General features: G+C 42.3%; 1 protein-coding gene across 7 annotated transcripts in view; it reads left to right on the top strand.

The window, feature by feature from the left end:
- tns1b (tensin 1b) overlaps positions 1–18,706 on the top strand; it is a 302,397-nt gene that overhangs the window by 190,190 nt on the left and 93,501 nt on the right. For 6 of the 7 annotated variants that reach the window (XM_029703058.1, XM_029703057.1, XM_029703059.1 and 3 more), the window contains one exon: positions 13,566–13,607. The exons of the other annotated variant lie outside the window; for it this stretch is intronic. In XM_029703058.1, coding sequence (XP_029558918.1) covers positions 13,566–13,607 — 42 coding nt within the window. The remainder of the gene's footprint in view (positions 1–13,565; positions 13,608–18,706) is intronic. 7 annotated transcript variants of the gene reach the window in all.

Raw genomic sequence — 18,706 nt, 5'->3', positions numbered from 1 at the left:
TGGTGTGTCGTCGTCGTCCCCCACAATTGTTTATAATCACAGAACCCTAGTCTCTCGTGCATATCAGAATGTCACGTGTTATGTAACAGAGAGAGCGGAAGAGTCCATTTGGGATGGGTCAATCTGGCTGGCCTGCGTGTGACCTCCGTCCGTCCGGGTCCTAGTACGAACTTTGAGAAAGGTCAGAGGTCGTTTATGGACACTGCTGGCTCAGGAGGTTCCCACAGCTCTGCGTGGCTCAGTTTCGAATTCCAGCATTGGATTGTTTCCATAGAAACCCACCATGAGATCGTAGGCCCAAAATTGTGTATGAGTGGGAGCTAAAGACCAGGGAGCCCACCTCCCCCCTCCTCTCTCCATCATCGTTTATGTTTACATTTCTAAACCGTGTTCTGTGAAACGCTGCAGATGGGGCTGCTAAGCATGGGAGACTAGCAGATGTTTGCCTGTGTGGGTAAATTGTGCCTGTGTGTGGTGGGGTTGATACAGTTTGTGTGTTAGGGGGGAATGTGTGTGTATTTAAAATGTATGTTTGTATGTTTACATTTGTGTCTGTCAGAGCGACTGTGCCTATAAGTCCGTGCTTGTGCCTGTGTGTTACTTTGTATAAGTGTGCGTGTTTGTCTCTGTCTCCATTCACTTGCTTGAAATAAACGTTTTCTTTAACTTTCTGTATGTGGTTGTTTGTGGAAATGGAATTGAGCATGTGTACGTGCGTGCAGTATGTCTGTGATATTCGCCCACCAACTATTATATTATTAATACTGGGGACAGTGCCAGGTAGCTCCCTTAACAGTCCACAAGGACTTTGAAGGGCTCTTTATTTATTAATCGTCACATATTCAGCATTGTCTGGACGTCAACCAAGGGTTTTAAATCAACCTGTAATTGGCTTGGATGCAGCTTTGAGACAGGCGAAACAGCATTGCCTTTTTAGGTGTCAGACATAAGAGGGCTTTGACAGGAAACTAACATCTAGTTTGTTTCCTACAAAACAGCCATCCTGTCCTTTTTTTAGTAAACAAACAGTTTCTTTCTGTTGCCTCCCTCATGATTGTGCCAAAACGAATGTAAATGTTCAATGTTGTTCACAGGAGCATAAATAAAAGTGTAGAAGTTGAAGGTTGAAAAGATGTGAGAAGTTGACAGATGTCTTGAGCTCCGTGGTTTAAGAAGGCATGCTTGGCAGGGGGGTTAAAGTTACATTTTTAAACCATTGAACGCTGTCCAGACACAGCCCCTAGACGCTAAACCCCAGTACACACTTCATGTAGTTCTGAAAGGTGACATTTCTGCCATAAAATACACCCATCCAATCCTTTCAGATCTACACAAGTACCAAGAGGGTAGGGTCTAGAGCACAGGTGTCAAAATCATTCTATAGAGGGCCGATTGTCCGCAGATTTGCACTCCTCTCTTGCACTTGATTGGTCAATTTAGGTCACGGATTAGTTAGGAACTCCCCTCACCTGGTTGTTTGAGTCTTCATTGAACACAAATTAAAAGGAAATAACAAAAAACAGCAGACTTTCGGCCCTACATGAAATGAGTTTGACACTAGAGATTGGTTAGGCCTGAATTCCAGTAGCCTTGCTTTGTATTTAGACTGCAGTTCCTATCATCACCAGCAGGAGGCAGTGTAGCGTTAGATCCTTTTACTCAACTCAGCGATTGTACATTTTCCCTCTCTACCATAACTCTACTGCTTTCTGTCTAGAACCAAATGATTATGGAAGAACACATGAGAATGAAAAAGGCCATTTTTTCCAATCCCAAGTAATAAATGTAAAGGAAAGCACATTCTCCCTTGACGGAATACATTTTTGAACCTGCATGAATTGAGGAATTTTCATTGGGGCATAAATCTGTAGAATGTAATGCAAAGAATGTGAAAACCCTTAAAAAACATCTACGTTTTTGACATGTTTCATAACTTTGCAAATTAGGCTTTCCAAAATTATTTAGGGGTAAATAGCCAGTGATTCCGCGTTCACCCATGCTTTTCATCTCTGCTTTTCATTAAAAAAAAACTGGGAATGACATTGCTCAGAGCAAAAACAAAATGAATTGTCAATCAACGTTTTAGTATCAACAGTTCAATCGACACATATACACACAGAATCATGAGGAGTTATTATATATTGTGACTGTACAGGATGTATTCATAAAACGTAGGCCAACACAGATGGTACAGTATGTATTTTGAAATCTCAAAGAGCACCATGGTCTAGCAAAAAATTTGAGGTGACCATATAGGGGTATAATAAAGATAGAAGGAGAAAAGGAAGGAAGGAGGGAGGAAGGAGAGTAGGAAGGAGGGAGGAAGAAGAGTAGGAAGGAGGGAGAAAGGAGAGTAGGAAGGAAGGAGGGAGGGAGGGAGGAAGGAGGGAGAAAGAGATGAGAGATGTAATACACACCCTGGGCCACAACACACACACACACAAAGTTTAGCTCCTGGTTTGGAACCAGACTGGCCATCTCCAGCTGAAGTCGCTAGAGATGTGGCATCTAAATGAGCTGGCCTGGTGATTTATATTTAGCTGTGTGTCATTTCCAAGGAGACTCTGTTTGGGTATATTTGTGTCCTCACACTGGGAAACTCCCTGCACTGTACCTTTCTTCTTGGGCGCTTCCTAGGGTGACTTATAATTATTTGAGTTATGTGAGTCTATCAAAGGAGGCTCTATGTACAGTCCATGTGAGTTGCACATGGACTGAATACTGGCCTAACATGTTTATGTCACAGACACACTTATCACAAACCCACTGCAATTGCATTTGATTAAGTCAGGTGTCCAGTCTCTATATCTTTTCTTTCTCTGACCTCATACCCGCTCAGTCTTTATGACATCAAATCCCATCAGTCTCTCTGACCTCATACCCACTCTGTCTTTATGACCTTCCACTCAGTCTCTATGACATCATACCCTATTACCCACTCAGTCTCTAGACTCTCTGACATCATACCCACCCAGTCTCTCTGACCTCATACCCTCTCAGTCTATGACAACATACACACATTCTCCCTGAGCTAATACCCAATCAGTCTATATGACCTCATACACACGCAGTCCCTTTGACCTCATACATACTCAGTCTCTCTGACCTCATAGTCCCAGTCGGTATTAGACAGAACGTCAAAACTACATTTATGAAAAGTACAACATGTCTAAAGATTACTTTTCAGCATTGCATGCTCCCGACTTTTCTCGCTACTTTGAAAAACGTAATGTTGTACCGGTATCCCTCATTCCCCTTTTCATGATGGTGCTGGCAGCCACATGAGTGAGTGCTAGTTAGCTACCTACCAGAACATTAAGCTAGCCAAGACCAACAACACAAACAAACGGACTGTACAGCTAAAAGTAGTTAAATGTCTTACCTGTGATGAAATGTTTTCACACATAGTAGCTGGTTACGAACATACGGTTTACTTCCGGCGCTGACAGAGATGGCCGCCTCGCTTCGCGTTCCTAGGAAACTATGCAGTATTTTGTTTTTTATGTGTTATTTCTTACATTGTTACCCCAGGAAATCTTAGGTTTTATTACATACAGTCGGGAGGAACTATTGGATATAAGAGCAACGTCAACTCACCAACATTACGACCAGGAATACGACTTTCCCGAAGCGGATCCTCTGTTTGGTCCACCACCCAGGACAATGGATCGGATCCCAGCAGAAGGGGCAGATGGAGCGGTCTTCTGGTCAGGCTCCGTAGATGGGCACATCACGCACTGCTCCCGAGCATACTACTCGCCAATGTCCAGTCTCTTGACAACAAGGTAGACGAAATCCGAGCAAGGGTTGCCTTCCAGAGAGACATCAGAGATTGTAGCATGGCTCACTCAAGATACGTCATCAGAGTCAGTACAGCCACCTGGTTTCTTCACGCATCGTGCTGACAGAAACAAACATCTCTCTGGTAAGAAGAAGGGCAGGGGTGTATGCCTTATGATTAACAAGACATGGTGTGATCATTACAACATACAACATTTACATTTTTACATTTTAGCAGATGCTCTTATCCAGAGCAACTTACAGTAGTGAATGCATACATTTCATGCATTTTTTTTTTTTTTTTAACTGGCCCCCCGTGGGAATTGAACCCACAACCCTGGCGTTGCACACACCATGCTGGTATTGCAAACACCATGCTCTACCAACTGAACCACAGGGAAGACTAGAACTCAAGTCCTTTTGTTCACCTGACCTAGAATTCCTTACAATCAAATACCGACCGCATTATCTACCAAGAGAATTCTCTTCGATCATAATCACAGTCGTGTATATCCCTCCCCAATCAAACACATCGACGGCCCTGACAGAAATTCATTTGACTCTATGTAAACTGGAAACCACATATCCTAAGGCTGCATTTATTGTAGCTGGGGATTTTAACAAGGCTAATCTGAAAACAAGACTCCCTAAATTTTATCAGCATATCGAATACGCAACCCGGGCTGGCAAAACCCTGGATCATTGTTATTCTAACTTCCGCGACGCATATAAAGCCCTCCCCCGCCCTCCTTTCGGAAAATTTGACCACGACTCCATTTTGTTGCTCCCAGCCTATAGACAGAAACTAAAACAGGAAACGCCCGTGCTCAGGTCTGTTCAACGCTGGTCCGACCAATTGGATTCCACGCTTCAAGATTGCTTCGATCACGTGGACTGGGATATGTTCTGCATAGTGTCAGACAATAACATTGATGAATACGCTGATTCGGTGAGCGAGTTTATTAGCAAGTGCATCGGTGATGTTGTACCCACAGCGTCTATTAAAACATTCCCCAACCAGAAACCGTGCATTCGTGCAAAACTGAAAGCACGAACCACTGCTTTTAATCAGGGCAAGGTGACCGGAAACATGACCGAATACAAACAGTGTAGCTATTCCCTCCGCAAGGCAATCAAACAAGCTAAGCATCAGTATAGAGACAAAGTAGAGTCGCAATTCAACAGGTCAGACACGAGAGGTATGTGGCAGTTCTACAGTCAATCACGGACTACAAAAGGAAAACCAGCCCCGTCGCGGACCACGATATCTAGCTCCCAGACAAACTAAACAACTTCTTTGCTCGCTTTGAGGACAATACAGTGCCACTGACAGGCCCGCTATCAAAACCTTCGGGCTCTCCTTCACTGCAGCCAACGTGAGTAAAACATTTAAACGTGTTAACCCTCGCAAGGCTGCCGGCCCAGACGGCATCCCCAGCCGCGTCCTCAGAGCATGCGCAGACCAGCTGGCTGGTGTGTTTACGGACATATTCAATCAATCCTTATCCCAGTCTGCTGTTCCCACATGCTTCAAGAGGGCCACCATTGTTTCTGTTCCCAAGAAAGCTAAGGTAACTGAGCTAAATGACTATCGCCCCGTAGCACTCACTTCCGTCATCATGAAGTGCTTTGAGAGACTAGTCAAGGACCATATCACCTCCACACTACCTGTCACCCTAGACCCACTCCAATTTGCTTACCGCCCCAATAGGTCAACAGACGACGCAATCGCAATCACACTGCACACTGCCCTAACCCATCTGGACAAGAGGAATACCTATGTAAGAATGCTGTTAATCAACTACAGCTCAGCATTTAACACCATAGTACCCTCCAAAATTGTCATTAAGCTTGAGACCCTGGGTCTCGACCCCGCCCTGTGCAACTGGGTCCTGGACTTCCTGACGGGCTGCTCCCAGGTGGTGAGGGTAGGTAACAACATCTCCACCCCGCTGATCCTCAACACTGGGGCCCGACAAGGGTGCATTCTCAGCCCTCTCCTGTACTCCCTGTTCACCCATGACTGCGTGGCCATGCACACCTCCAACTCAACCATCAAGTTTGCAGACGACACTACAGTGGTAGGCTTGATTACCAACAACGACGAGACGGCCTACAGGGGAAGGTGAGGGCCCTCGGAGTGTGGTGTCAGGAAAATAACCTCACACTCAACATCAACAAAACAAAGGAGATGATTGTGGACTTCAGGAAACAGCAGAGGGAGCAGCCCCCCTATCCACATTGACGGGACAGTAGTGGAGAAGGTGGAAAGTTTTAAGTTCCTCGGCATACACATCATGGACAAACTGAAATGGTCCACCCACACAGACAGCGTGGTGAAGAAGGCGCAGCAGCGCCTCTTCAACCTCAGGAGGCTGAAGAAATTTGGCTTGTCACCAAAAACACTCACAAACTTTTACAGATGCACAATCGAGAGCATCCTGTCGGGCTGTATCACTGCCTGGTACGGCAACTGCTCCGCCCACAACCGTAAGGCTCTCCAGAGGGTAGTGAGGTCTGCATAACGCATCTCTGGGGGCAAACTACCTGCCCTTCAGGACACCTACACCACCCGATGTCACAGGAAGGCCAAAAAGATCATCAAGGACAACAACCACCCGAGCCACTGCCTGTTCACCCCGCTATCATCCAGAAGGCAAGGTCAGTACAGGTGCATCAAAGCGGGGACTGAGAGACTGAAAAACAGCTTCTTTCTCAAGGCCATCAGACTTCTATGGGCTAGGTGGGACGCTAGCGGGACACAGCCAGTGTGGGACACAGCCAGTGAAATATCAGGGCGGCAAATTCAAAAACAACAAAATGTCATAATTCAACTTTCTCAAACATACAACTATTTCAACACCATTTTAAAGATACACTTCTCCTTGATGTAACCACATTGTCCGATTTCAAAAAGGCTTTACAGCGAAAGCAAAACATTAGATTATGTTAGGAGAGTACATAGACAAAAATAATCACACAGCCATTTTCCAAGCAAGGACAGGATCTAACTTTCGACTTCATACCAAGCCTCTGTTTGTTTTGTCATAGTTTTCACGGTGTAACATTATGGCATTATGGCTAATACCATTTCACTGCCATTCCACATCTGTCTTTCTACTAGCCAGCTATGTTTTGTGAGTTGGACCTCTACATACTGTGACACTACACAATGAAAACCATGTAAAAGCATGCTTACTGTACACACACATATGTTTACAGTATGTGTGTGTACAGTATGATCTCACACAGGCCTTTGTTCGGTACCTAGACTCCAGGCTCTCCTTATACAGTACAGACCAGATCAGGGGAACAGACACTGCTATTACAATAGGGCGGTGTGGCCAAACGTTGTTTTGGGGAGAAAATGTCTGGCCATGGAATTTGGCCTGGCTACAAATTCACAGACCAGTTGTACTGTTGCGAGGATCACTACGTGTTTTCTTGTCCATTTCCAAGACATTTCCCCTAGCTGACACGCCTTCTCACTAGAGGAGACAATTTAACCAACTTGGCCAACCAGAGATAGCGTGACACAAATCACACCCCTACATTTGGATCAGTAGTGTATTTTATTATTTGTAGTTTGTTGTTTCGATCTTTTGACTTTTTCCTCATATTTGGGTTATGGTGTTATATTCTGTATCGTTAGATTTCAGTGCAGCCTTTGATGTTATTGATCATAATTTCTTATTGAAAAAATCTCACTTGTTTATGGCTTTACATCACCTGCCATCACATGGTTGAAGAGTTACTTATCCAATAGAACTAGAGAGTTTGCTTCAATGGAAGCTTGTACAGTGTGGTATCCCTCATGGCACTTGCCTTGGGCTGTTACTCTTCTCTATTTTTACAAATTATTTGCCACTTGTCTTACACGTTTGCACACTCTACACATCAGCACCTTCAGCCAATGATCTCACTGAGAATCTTAGCAAGGAGTTACAGTCAGTGTTAGAATGTGTAATTAACAATAAACTGGTCTTAAATACATCTAAAACCAAAAGCATTGTTTTGATTCAAAGCATTCTCTTTGACCTAAACCTCAACTGGAGAAAGAGTGTGACCATTGAGCAAGATGGTCAGTTATCATGGCCAAGTCATATTGACAAAGTTGTTGTGAAGATGGGGAGAGGTTTGTCTGTTATAAAGAAATCTTCATCATTTTGGACACAAAGATCAACTGTACTACTTGTTCAGGCTTTGATCTTGTCCCATCTTGATTACTGTCCGGTAATAGGGTCAGGTGCAGCATAGAAAGACCTAGCAAAGCTGCAGCTGGCTTAAAACAAAGCAGCACGCCTTCCCCTTATCTTCACACACAGAACTAACATCTACAACATGCATGATAGTCTTGCATGGTTGAGGGTTGTTGAGAAATTGACTACTTCTCTTCTGGTCTCTTTAAGAAATATTTGTGTGTTGAAAATGCCTAACCACTTGTATAATCGTATTGCATGCACTTTAAACAGACATACATAGCCCACCAGACATACCAGTTTCTTCACGGTACCCAAACCAAAAACAGATTTAATGCGTTGCTCAGTTATGTATAGAGGCGTGTCATCGTGGAATCCTCTGCCACCAGAGGTTACTCAGGCATAAAGCAAGTTTAACATACACTATATATACAAAAGTATGTGGACACCCCTTCAAATTAGTGGATTCGGCTATTTCAGCCACACCCATTGTTTACAGGTGTATAAAATCGAGCACACAGCCATTCAATCTCCATAGACAAACATTGACAGTATAATGGCTTTACTGAAGAGCTCAGTGACTTTCAACGTGGCAACGTCATAGGATGCCACCTTTCCAACAAGTCAGTTTGTCAAATTTTTCCATATTAATGCCCATGATTTTGGAATGAGATGTTCGACGACCAAGTCTCCCCATACTTTTGGTCATGTAGTGTATTGTATCCCAGTACCTCTCCTATTTCTAAATATCTAATTTAACTGTACTGTATATAATAATATGCATATGTATATATGAATACTGTGTAAATAGTATTTTTGTTGTCTCTTGTTGTCTCTGTACTTTGTAATGTATTTGTACATTTTATGTGGACGCCAAGGAACAGTAGCTGCTGTACGTGCAATAGCTAACGGGGATCCTAATAAACTAAAGTAAACTTAGCAGATACTTTTCTCCAAAACAACTTACAATACAGTGCATACCTTTTTTTGTATGTGATCCTTGTGGCAATTGAACCCTCAACCATGGTATTGCTAGCCCCACAGTCTTACCAAATAATCCACACAGGACCAAGTATTGTCTCTTTCAGGCGCTGTCTGAACTTAGTGGGTTTTGTAGGCTATACTCCCCAAAGGAGGTGTTGGACTGTTCCCTTAGTGTTAGAACTGTTCTGTTCTGTGAACTATGAACCCCTAACTGTAATCCTCAGAGTCACTGAGAAGGATCATTTGCACAAATGCACACATATCCTTTGTAGTGGTGTCTGTAGCTGTATTATACATTTGAAGCATACTTCCCATATTAATCCAAAGTACTAGTTGTTTGAACCCAGCACTGTGGACTTTGATACGCACTGCTTTACTATTGAATTTCGGTCTTCTTACTTAGTTTGTGTGTATATAGGCTATCATCCCTCTCCTTAGCTCCTCATATCACTCTAACAATTTGAAGCTAGCCAGAGCCACCCTGACCAATGACATCATGGATTCCTTGAGGCCTAGGTCATTATAAATAAACAATATTTTTGGACATATCTCTCTCTCCTTCTCCTCCTCTTTCTCTCTCTCTCTCTCCCTCCCCCTCTCTCTCTCTCCCTCCCCTGCCTCACTCTCTCCCTCTCTCTTCTTCGTTCTCCTCCCCACTCTCTCTTTCTCCTCTCTCTCTCGCTCGCTCTCTCACTCTCTCACGCTCTCGCTCAGTCTCTCCATGGCTGTATATGGTTGTGATGGGTGTGCTGCAGCAGTGGGGATGGAGATGGTCTCTGGGCTGGGCTAACGGAAGGGATGTGTCTCTTAGGGCTCTATTTGAACAAACTTGGTGCTGGCGGTGCCGCTACAGACTTGAGGGTGCGTATCTGTATTTTCACAACGGAAATGATGTGTGCAGTAGGTGGTGGTGGCGCAAAAGGACTAGGTTTTGATAAGTTGTGGATGTGTCAAGGCTTTACACCTCACTGGCCAATTGAAACATGCTCCATGGCTAAATATGTGGTTGCTTCAAGTTGTGTATTTACAGAGTCTCCCGAGTGAAACGGTGGACTTAAGCACCGCAGTGCTTAAGGCATCACTAGAGACCCCGGTTTGATCCCGGGCTGTGTCACATGTTCGGAAGACACATGGCTCTCAACATTTTCCTCTCCCAAGTCTGTACGGGAGTTGCAGCGATGGGACAAGACTCTAACTACTAATTGGGGAGAAAAAGGGGTAAAAAAATGTTTTATATTAAAACAAATACAGTACCAGTCAAAAGTTTGGACACACCTACTCATTCCACATTTTTTCTTTATTTTTACTATTTTCTACATTGTACAATAATAGTGAAGACATCAAAACTATGAAATAACACATATGGAATCATGTAGTTACCAAAAAAGTGTTAAACAAATCAAAATATATTTTATATTTGAGATTCTTCAAAGTAGCCACCATTTACCTTGATGACAGCTTTGCACACTCTTGGCATTCTATCAACCAGCTTCATGAGGTAGTCACCTCGAATGCATTTCAATTAACAGGTGTGCCTTGTTAAAAGTTCATTTGTGGAATTGATTTCCTTCTTATTGCGTTTGAGCCAATCATTTTGTTGTGGCAAGGTAGGGGTGGTATACAGAAGATAGCCCTATATGGTAAAATACCAAGTCCATATTATGTCAAGAACAGCTCAAATAAGCAAAGAGAAACAGCAGTCCAGCAGTACTTTAAGACATGGCGGTCAGTCAATCCGGAAAATTTCAAGTGCTGTCGCAAAAACCATCAAGCTCTATGATGAAACTGACTCTCATGAGGACCGCCACAAGAAACGAAGACACAGAGTTACCTCTGCTGCAGAGGATAAGTTCATTACAATTACCAGCCTCTGAAATCGGCAATTAACTGCAGATTGCAGCCCAAGTAAATGCTTCACAGAGTAAAAGTAACAGACACATCTCAACATCAACTGTTCAGATGAGACTGTGTGAATCGCGCCTTCATAGTCGATTAAAATGATTACACAATAACTTTTTTAAATAGGCTATGTCTAAATACAGTTACAGGCAACATACAGTGCCTTACAAAAGTATTCATCCCCCCTGGGCGTTTTTCCTATTTTATTGCATTACAACCTGTAATTTAAATGGATTTTTATTTGGATTTCATGTAATGGACGTACACAAAATAGTCCAAATTGGTGAAGTAAAATGAAAAAAATTACTTCTTCCAAAAATTCTAAAAAATTAAAAACAGAAAAGTGGTTTGTGCATATGTATTCACCCCTTTGCTATTAAGCTCCTAAATAAGATCTGGTGCAACCAACTAACTTCAGAAGTCACATAATTAGTTAGATTGCACACAGGTGGAATTTATTTAAGTGTCACATGATCCGTCACATGATCTCAGTATATATACACCTGTTCTGAAAGGCCCAGAGTCTGCAACACCACTAAGCAAGGGGCACCACCAAGGAAGCGGCACCACGAAGACCAAGTAGCTCTCCAAACAGGGACAAGGTTGTGGAGAAGTACAGATCAGGGTTGGGTTATAAAAAAATATCAGAAACTTTGAACATCCCACGGACCACCATTAAATCCATGATTAAAAAATGGAAAGAATATGGCACCACAACAAACCTGCCAAGAGAGGGCCACCCACCAAAACTCACAGACCAGGCAAGGAGGGCATTAATCAGAGGCAACAAAGAGACCAAAGATAACCTTGAAGGAGCTGCAAAGTTCCACAGCGAAGATTGGAGTATCTGTCCATAGGTCCACTTTAAGCCATACACTCTATAGAGCTGGGCTTTACGGAAGAGTGGCCAGAAAAAAGCCATTGCTTAAAGAAAAAAATAAGCAAACACGTTTGGTGTTCACCAAAAGGCATGTGGGAGACTCCCCAAACATATGGAAGAAGGTACTCTGGTCAGATGAGACTAAAATTGAGCTTTTGGCCATCAAGGAAAACGCTATCTCTGGCGCAAACACAACACCTCTGATCACCCCGAGAATACCATCCCTACAGTGAAGTATGGTGGTGGCAGCATCTTGCTGTGGGGATGTTTTTCATCGGCAGGGACTGGGAAACTGGTCAGAATTGAAGGAATGATGGATGGTGCTAAATACAGGGAAATTCTTGAGGGAAACCTGTTTCAGTTTTCCAGAGATTTGAGACTGGGATGGAGGTTCACCTTCGAGCAGGACAATGACTCTAAGCATACTGCTAAAGCAACACTCGAGTGGTTTAAGGGGAACCATTTACATGTCTTGGAATGGCCTAGTCAAATCTTTCTAATAAGTTTTGTTTTTAATCAAGTTAAACGAAAAACAATCAATGTGTTTTTTAAAACAGCAACAATATTTTCAAATTGGATCAGGTCAAAAGCATATCATAAATCACATCTATCATTCCATGAGCATAAGGCAATGTATGCACGCATAGGCCTAAGGGCTCTCTGGCAGGAGGCATGGATGTTTGTCCCATCCATTGAAGATAGTTTATTAAATAAATACAGTAACCCTACAATAAGCCTAGTTATAACAAACATGTAGCCAATCTAGTTTGTTTTTATTGGCTTCAACATGGACATATTTGTCTACACACCTTGCATTCACATTTTTTAAATGCACTGCATGTTTGATTATTGGACATTGCCCAAATAATAAGATTAGCCTACCATCACCGTTAATATGGCTTGCTAGTGACTTTGCCACGTGAAAGGTAAACTAACAGGCAAATAGCCAGGCTTCAAGCTGATCGCTACGATTTGACAGTTAGGTCCAACAGATGAAAGTGGAAGGTAGGGGTTGGAAAATAGCATAGCGCTGGTCAAAGTTGCCAAAGAGCGTGCGTTTGACACTAGCGTCGCCTTAACGCCAGCTGAAAATAGAGGCCCTAGTGTAAATATTTACCTCAAAGGTTTTATGGATGCTCCTACGAACTCAAGGCGTATACCAGCTCCACTTTTAACCAGCTCGGTCACTAAGGAATTCTAGGCCCTCGAAAAGCACCCTTTCAGACAAAACACTATAGAAATATGACAGAAGATTGACCTGGGTCAAAATACTATTTGTTTTTATTTCAATTTACATTTAGTGGGGTTTGCATTTTTGGCACTGTTGGTTCTGTTGTGCCAACCGAGCTAAATCAACTGCACATTAGTAATTGAAAGAAAAATGTTTGCCCTAGGTCTGATTATGACACATACTGTGGGAGAAACATTGGCACAAAATAATTTTTTATTTATAATAAAACATTTAAAAGTAACCTTTATTTAACTAGGCAAGTCAGATAAGCACAAATTCTTATTTACATTGACGCCTACCTCGGCCAAATCCGGACGACGCTTGGCCAATTGTGCTCCGCCCTATTGGACTCCCAATCACGGCAGGATGTGATACAGCCTGCCCCCCATAGTAAGGATGTTATTGGCCATTCAAGTGTGAAGTAGTGTATATAAAACAGTGCTAATGCAAACAGTTTATAAAAGGTGTTATCACAACCAAGCTTCCCCATTGCAGGTTGAATACTGTATTTACAGTAGTCTCACCTTCTCTCTCTCTCTTTCTCGCTCTCTCTCCTCCCTTTCTCCATCTCTCTCTCCCTTTACTCTTTTAGGCACCTGCTAACGACATACCCCTGAAGTATGTAGAGACTATGGTGAGTTTGAGCTGCATCTTATATTCTATTTGGTTGGGTGTGTGTTATTTCATTTTTCTAGCTAAAACAACTCAAACCATTAAAAGAGGGATGATGGATGCTTTTTCTCCATTGTGTTATTATCATTGTGATACAAGCCAAGAATCTTGACCAAGACTTTAAGCTCTTAACAATGCACAATACTTTTGGCTTTTTGTTGTCCAGGTAAAAACAACAGATATATGCATAATATACATTACCAGTCAAAAGTTTGGACACACCTACTCATGTCACGCCCTGACCTGAGAGAGCCGTTTTTCTCTGTTTGGTTAGGTCAGGGTGTGATATGGGGTGGGCATTCTATGTCATATATTTCTTTCTGTTTGGCCGAGTATGGTTCCTAATCAGAGGCAGCTGTCTATCGTTGTCTCTGATTGGGAATCATACTTAGGCAGCCCTTTTTCCCTCCTTCTGTTGTGGGATCTTGTTTTTGTACAGCTCAGTGAAAGCCTGCAGAATGTGACGTTTGTTTTCCTTTGTTTGTTATTTTGTTTAGTGTTCTGAGTAATAATACAATTTGATCATGAGCACTTACCACCCTGCACCTTGGTCTCCTCTCTACGACGATCGTCACAATTCATTCCAGGGTTCTTTATTTGTACTATTTTCTACATTGTAGAATAATAGTGAAGACATCAAAACTATCAAATAAGACATATAGAATCATATAGTAATCAAAAACGTGTTAAACAAATCTAAATATATTTTATATTTGAGATTCTTCAAAGTAGCCACCCTATGCCTTGATGACAGCTTTGCACACTCTTGGCATTCTCTCAACCAGCTTCATGAATGATTTTCCAACAGTCTTGAAGGAGTTCCCACATATGTGACCCAATTCAGGAAGCTAGGCGTATGTCGCAAGTCACAACTTAACAGGAGAGCTGTTTGAACGTAACATTTCTTTTTAACATAATGCGTTTTTTGAAAGAAATGCCTTCTCGAACATGTGACCTTTCATGTGCCTTAATATCAAACTTGTATGCCATCTGTAAATACAAATAAAATTGTTAAATTATGAGCCTAGTTAGTAGAGCCACAGAAAAAGTGCAACCTTCCCGTTGTTTAGCTAGCTAGCTACATGTCTTAACAAAAGACTCCACTCTATTTTTGACAAAGTATTTTCATTTCAAGTTAAAGTGTACTGTTAGTTAGCTAACTAACGTTAGTTGGCTGGCTCGCTAACTAACGTTATCTCATGCGTTGGGATTCATTGTTTACCTAGCTACATTTTTTAACAACAGACTCTCGTCTTAGTGTGCCAGAGCGCAGAATAACTGCTGCATTTTTGAACGCTCAACACCCATTGAATATGTCCAGTGTCAGTAAACGTCAGCAACAAAGCATAATTCAATTGTTGCCAGTGGCACAGTTACAGTCACCAACGCTCTGGATAACATGAAAAAAGCCTAACCAGCTCTGCTAAGGCGAGTAAAATGGTCAGAGTAGGTGTTCTCTCATTATGTGTCTGGAAGTAGCTAGCTAATGTTAGCCAGTTTGCATGGGTGCTTGACTGTAGTTGTGAGGTCAGAGCTTTCGGAACAACCCTACTTATTGGCCAGAGCGTCCACTGTGCGCTCTGAACGCGATAGGGCGATTAATGTTCCGGGAGCTGTTCTCTCTCTCTCTTAGATGTCCGGAAGTAGCTGGCAAGTTAGTACAGAATGGTTGGATCAACCCTTAAAGAAATGGGTGGAGCTAAGGCTTAAGGGGGTGTGAACAATGCTGAATGGGTGTAGACAAAGAAGGGCTCTCCAATAGTTGTACAAAAACATTGAAAGACGGTTTTCTTAATCTACTCCTTTATGCAACCACTTTGTCAGATTTCAAAAGAACTTTACGGAAAAAGCACATTGTTCAATATTCTGAGTACAGAACTTAGCCTTCAATGCTAAGCTATACAGTTAGCCTACAACCACGGCATCGACAAATCTCTAAAAATATGTTCGAAATATTTTCTTACCTTTGCTGATCTTCGGCGGAATGCACTCGGAAGGGCTCCCACTTCCACAAGAAATGTTCATTTGTTCTGCAAAGTCCATCATTTATGTCGAAATACGTCCGTTTTGTTGACCCATCCAGAACACTTTACAATGCCATGTGGCGTGGACGCAAATCCATAGACGAAATGTTCAAAGTTCCATTACCGTTTGTAGAAACACGTCAAACGATGTTTACAATCAATCCTTTAGGGTATTTTTTTACGTAAAATTGCGATAATTTTACAACCGGGCAATAGGTATTCATCCCAGAAGAAAAATAACGAACAGCGAAGTCACGTGCATGCGCGTCACGAGACACCTCACCTCAGACTGGCCACTGATTGACTGAGCCATAATTTTCTGCCCGGAAACCAGTTTGTAAAGATTGTTGACAGCCAATGGAAGAGTTAGGAGGTGCAACGTAAATCCTATGTCACTGTAGTTTTTCAAGGGATTCAAAAGAAAAACTAAATTTCTAATTTCTCCCACTTCCTGATTCTTTTTTTCTCAGGTTTTTGCCTGCCATATGAGTTCTGTTATACTCACAGACAGCCCAAGAGGTTTTAAGAAGGAAAGAAATTCCACAAATTAACTTTTAACAAGGCACACCTGTTAAATGAAATGCATTCCAGGTGACTACCTCATGAAGCTGGTTGAGAGAATGCCAAGAGTGTGCAAAGCTGTCATCAAGGCAAAGGGTGGCTACTTTGAAGAATCTCAAATATAAAATATACTTTTTTTGGTAACTACATGATTCCATATGTGTTATTTCATGGTGTTGATGTCTTCACTATTATTCTACAAAGTAGAAAATAGTAAAAATAAAGAAATACCCTGGAGGTGTTTCCAAACTTTTGACTGGTACTGTACATACACACTCATCTATTGTGTTCATTCATAAAAGAACATAACCAAATACACATAAACACAAAGAAACTGAACAAATGAATGCAATATGCAGTGTACATGCAAACACACTGTGATCCAGTCACAGCTGTGTATGAGTAATTGCGCTCTGCGTTCATCCAAATAAATGTTTAGTCTCTCTTCAGCTGAATTCCATATGATGGTGTATCACTGACCACACAACCTCAGGGGGTAGTGAGACCCTTTGAGCTTTGTCCTGCTGTTACACACACATGTACAAACATGTGCACACACACACAGACACACAGACACAGACACACACATCTAAACACATGCATAAACGAACGAACGCATGCATGCACGTACACATGCATGAACTAACCCACAAACGCGCACACACATACAGGGAGAGAGACTGTCTGTATTAGTTACTACTACTACATTTGTGTTGTGTGTTGTATGTTTGCATTTGTGAATGTATGTTTTTTTTATGGTGTATTCAGTATCCAGTACAGAGCCAGCCATGCAAGTTTTATAGCCAAGCATACAGCATAGGTTGCCTATGACACGCTTCCTTTTGGGTTTGGAATGGGTAATATTTAGTCTGAGAAAGGAAGTATCACGTTACAGATTGGGACTTATGACTAATGTTCCCTCAATTTTTTTTAGGCACTGAGCAAATTTCACATCTGCTGAGTGCAAAATTGAACATTGTGAAAGTTCTGTGCAACTTCCAGTGCTCTTTACTGTGAACACTGAGGCTGTACCCGCTTTAAGTTACAGTTTTAACAGTGGCCAAGTAGGCTACTGTGGCTATTTGATCATAATGTAGGCCTACCAGACTACCAGAATGGCCTACCATAAAAAAAACTATGGCGAAAATGCATCCCATAACATTTTAACATGGAAATAGTTGTTAGCCTACAGTAGCAGCCAATGTGTTGTGTTCAATATAGGCCTACATTCCATGAGACTTTTGAAAAACATGCAGGGCTTGACATTAATCTGTTTATCCACTTGTCCTTCAGACAAGGAGGTGACTGAAAATGTTGTTGTGTTGTTTGATGCAAGAAACCACTTTACAAAATACAATGTATTATTATTCCCATATCATTATTAAAGAGAATCAGATACATGATGCTACCCTCTGCCTACTGGCTACTTAGCTTATTCAAGCCTGTCTCAACGCTACCCCTTTAAGACAAAAAAAAAGCTCTTTACCAGACTCGCTTTTCGAAGATGTCTAGAAATGTACAAGTTTTGTGCTCTTGTAGGAAGCAATCAATCCCCTATTGTTGACTACAAATGATCTATAACTGGACTAATAACTCACTAACTAGCAAAGGATATGAACAAAATGCACACACATGCCTACATGTAGCCCTTGCTTTGATCTCAAAACAAGTGCATTTACTCACGACCACAGCTGTAAACAGTCCAGTTCAAAGTAAATGGCACAGATCCATTTATGACAATGGTCTATTTTTCGCTAGACAAATGAGATGATTGTGCACTACAGGAAAAGGGGCTGTAGTTGAGCCCCCATTCACATCGACGGGGCTGTAGTTGAGCAAGTCGAGAGTTTCAAGTTCCTTGGTGTCCAACAAACTCTCATGGTCCAAACACACAAAAAAAGTTGTGAAGATGGCATGACAACACCTTTTCCCCCCTCAGGAGACTGAACAGATTTGGCATGGGTCCTCAGATCCTCGAAAAGTTCTGCAGCTGCACCATCAAGAGCATCCTAGACCGGTTGCATCACGGCCTGGTATGGCAAATGCTCGGCGGCATCCGACTGTAAGGCGCTACAGAGGGTAGTGCGTACAGCCCAGTACATCACTGGGGCCAAGCTTCCTGCCATCCAGGACCTATATACTAGGTAGTGTCAGAGGAAGGACTAAAAAATTGTCAAAGACTCCAGTCACCCAAGTCATAGACTGTTCTATCTGCTACCGCACTGCTACCGCACGGCAAGCGGTACCAGAGTGCCAAGTCTAGGTCCGAAAGGCTCCTTAACAGCTTCTAACCCCAAGCAATAAGACTGCTGAACAATTAATCAAATGGCCACATGGACTATTTTCATTGACCCCCCCCTTGTTTTTACACTGCTGCTACTCGCTGTTTATCATCTATACATAGTCACTTCACCCCTACCTACATGTACAAATTACCTTGACTAACCTGTACCCTGCGCATTGACTTGGTACCGGT

The sequence above is a fragment of the Salmo trutta genome, chromosome 20 (genome assembly GCF_901001165.1).
Source record: "Salmo trutta chromosome 20, fSalTru1.1, whole genome shotgun sequence".
Taxonomy (NCBI): domain Eukaryota; kingdom Metazoa; phylum Chordata; class Actinopteri; order Salmoniformes; family Salmonidae; genus Salmo; species Salmo trutta.
Note: the sequence above shows the minus strand (reverse complement) of the source record. Positions and strands in the feature narration are given on the sequence as shown.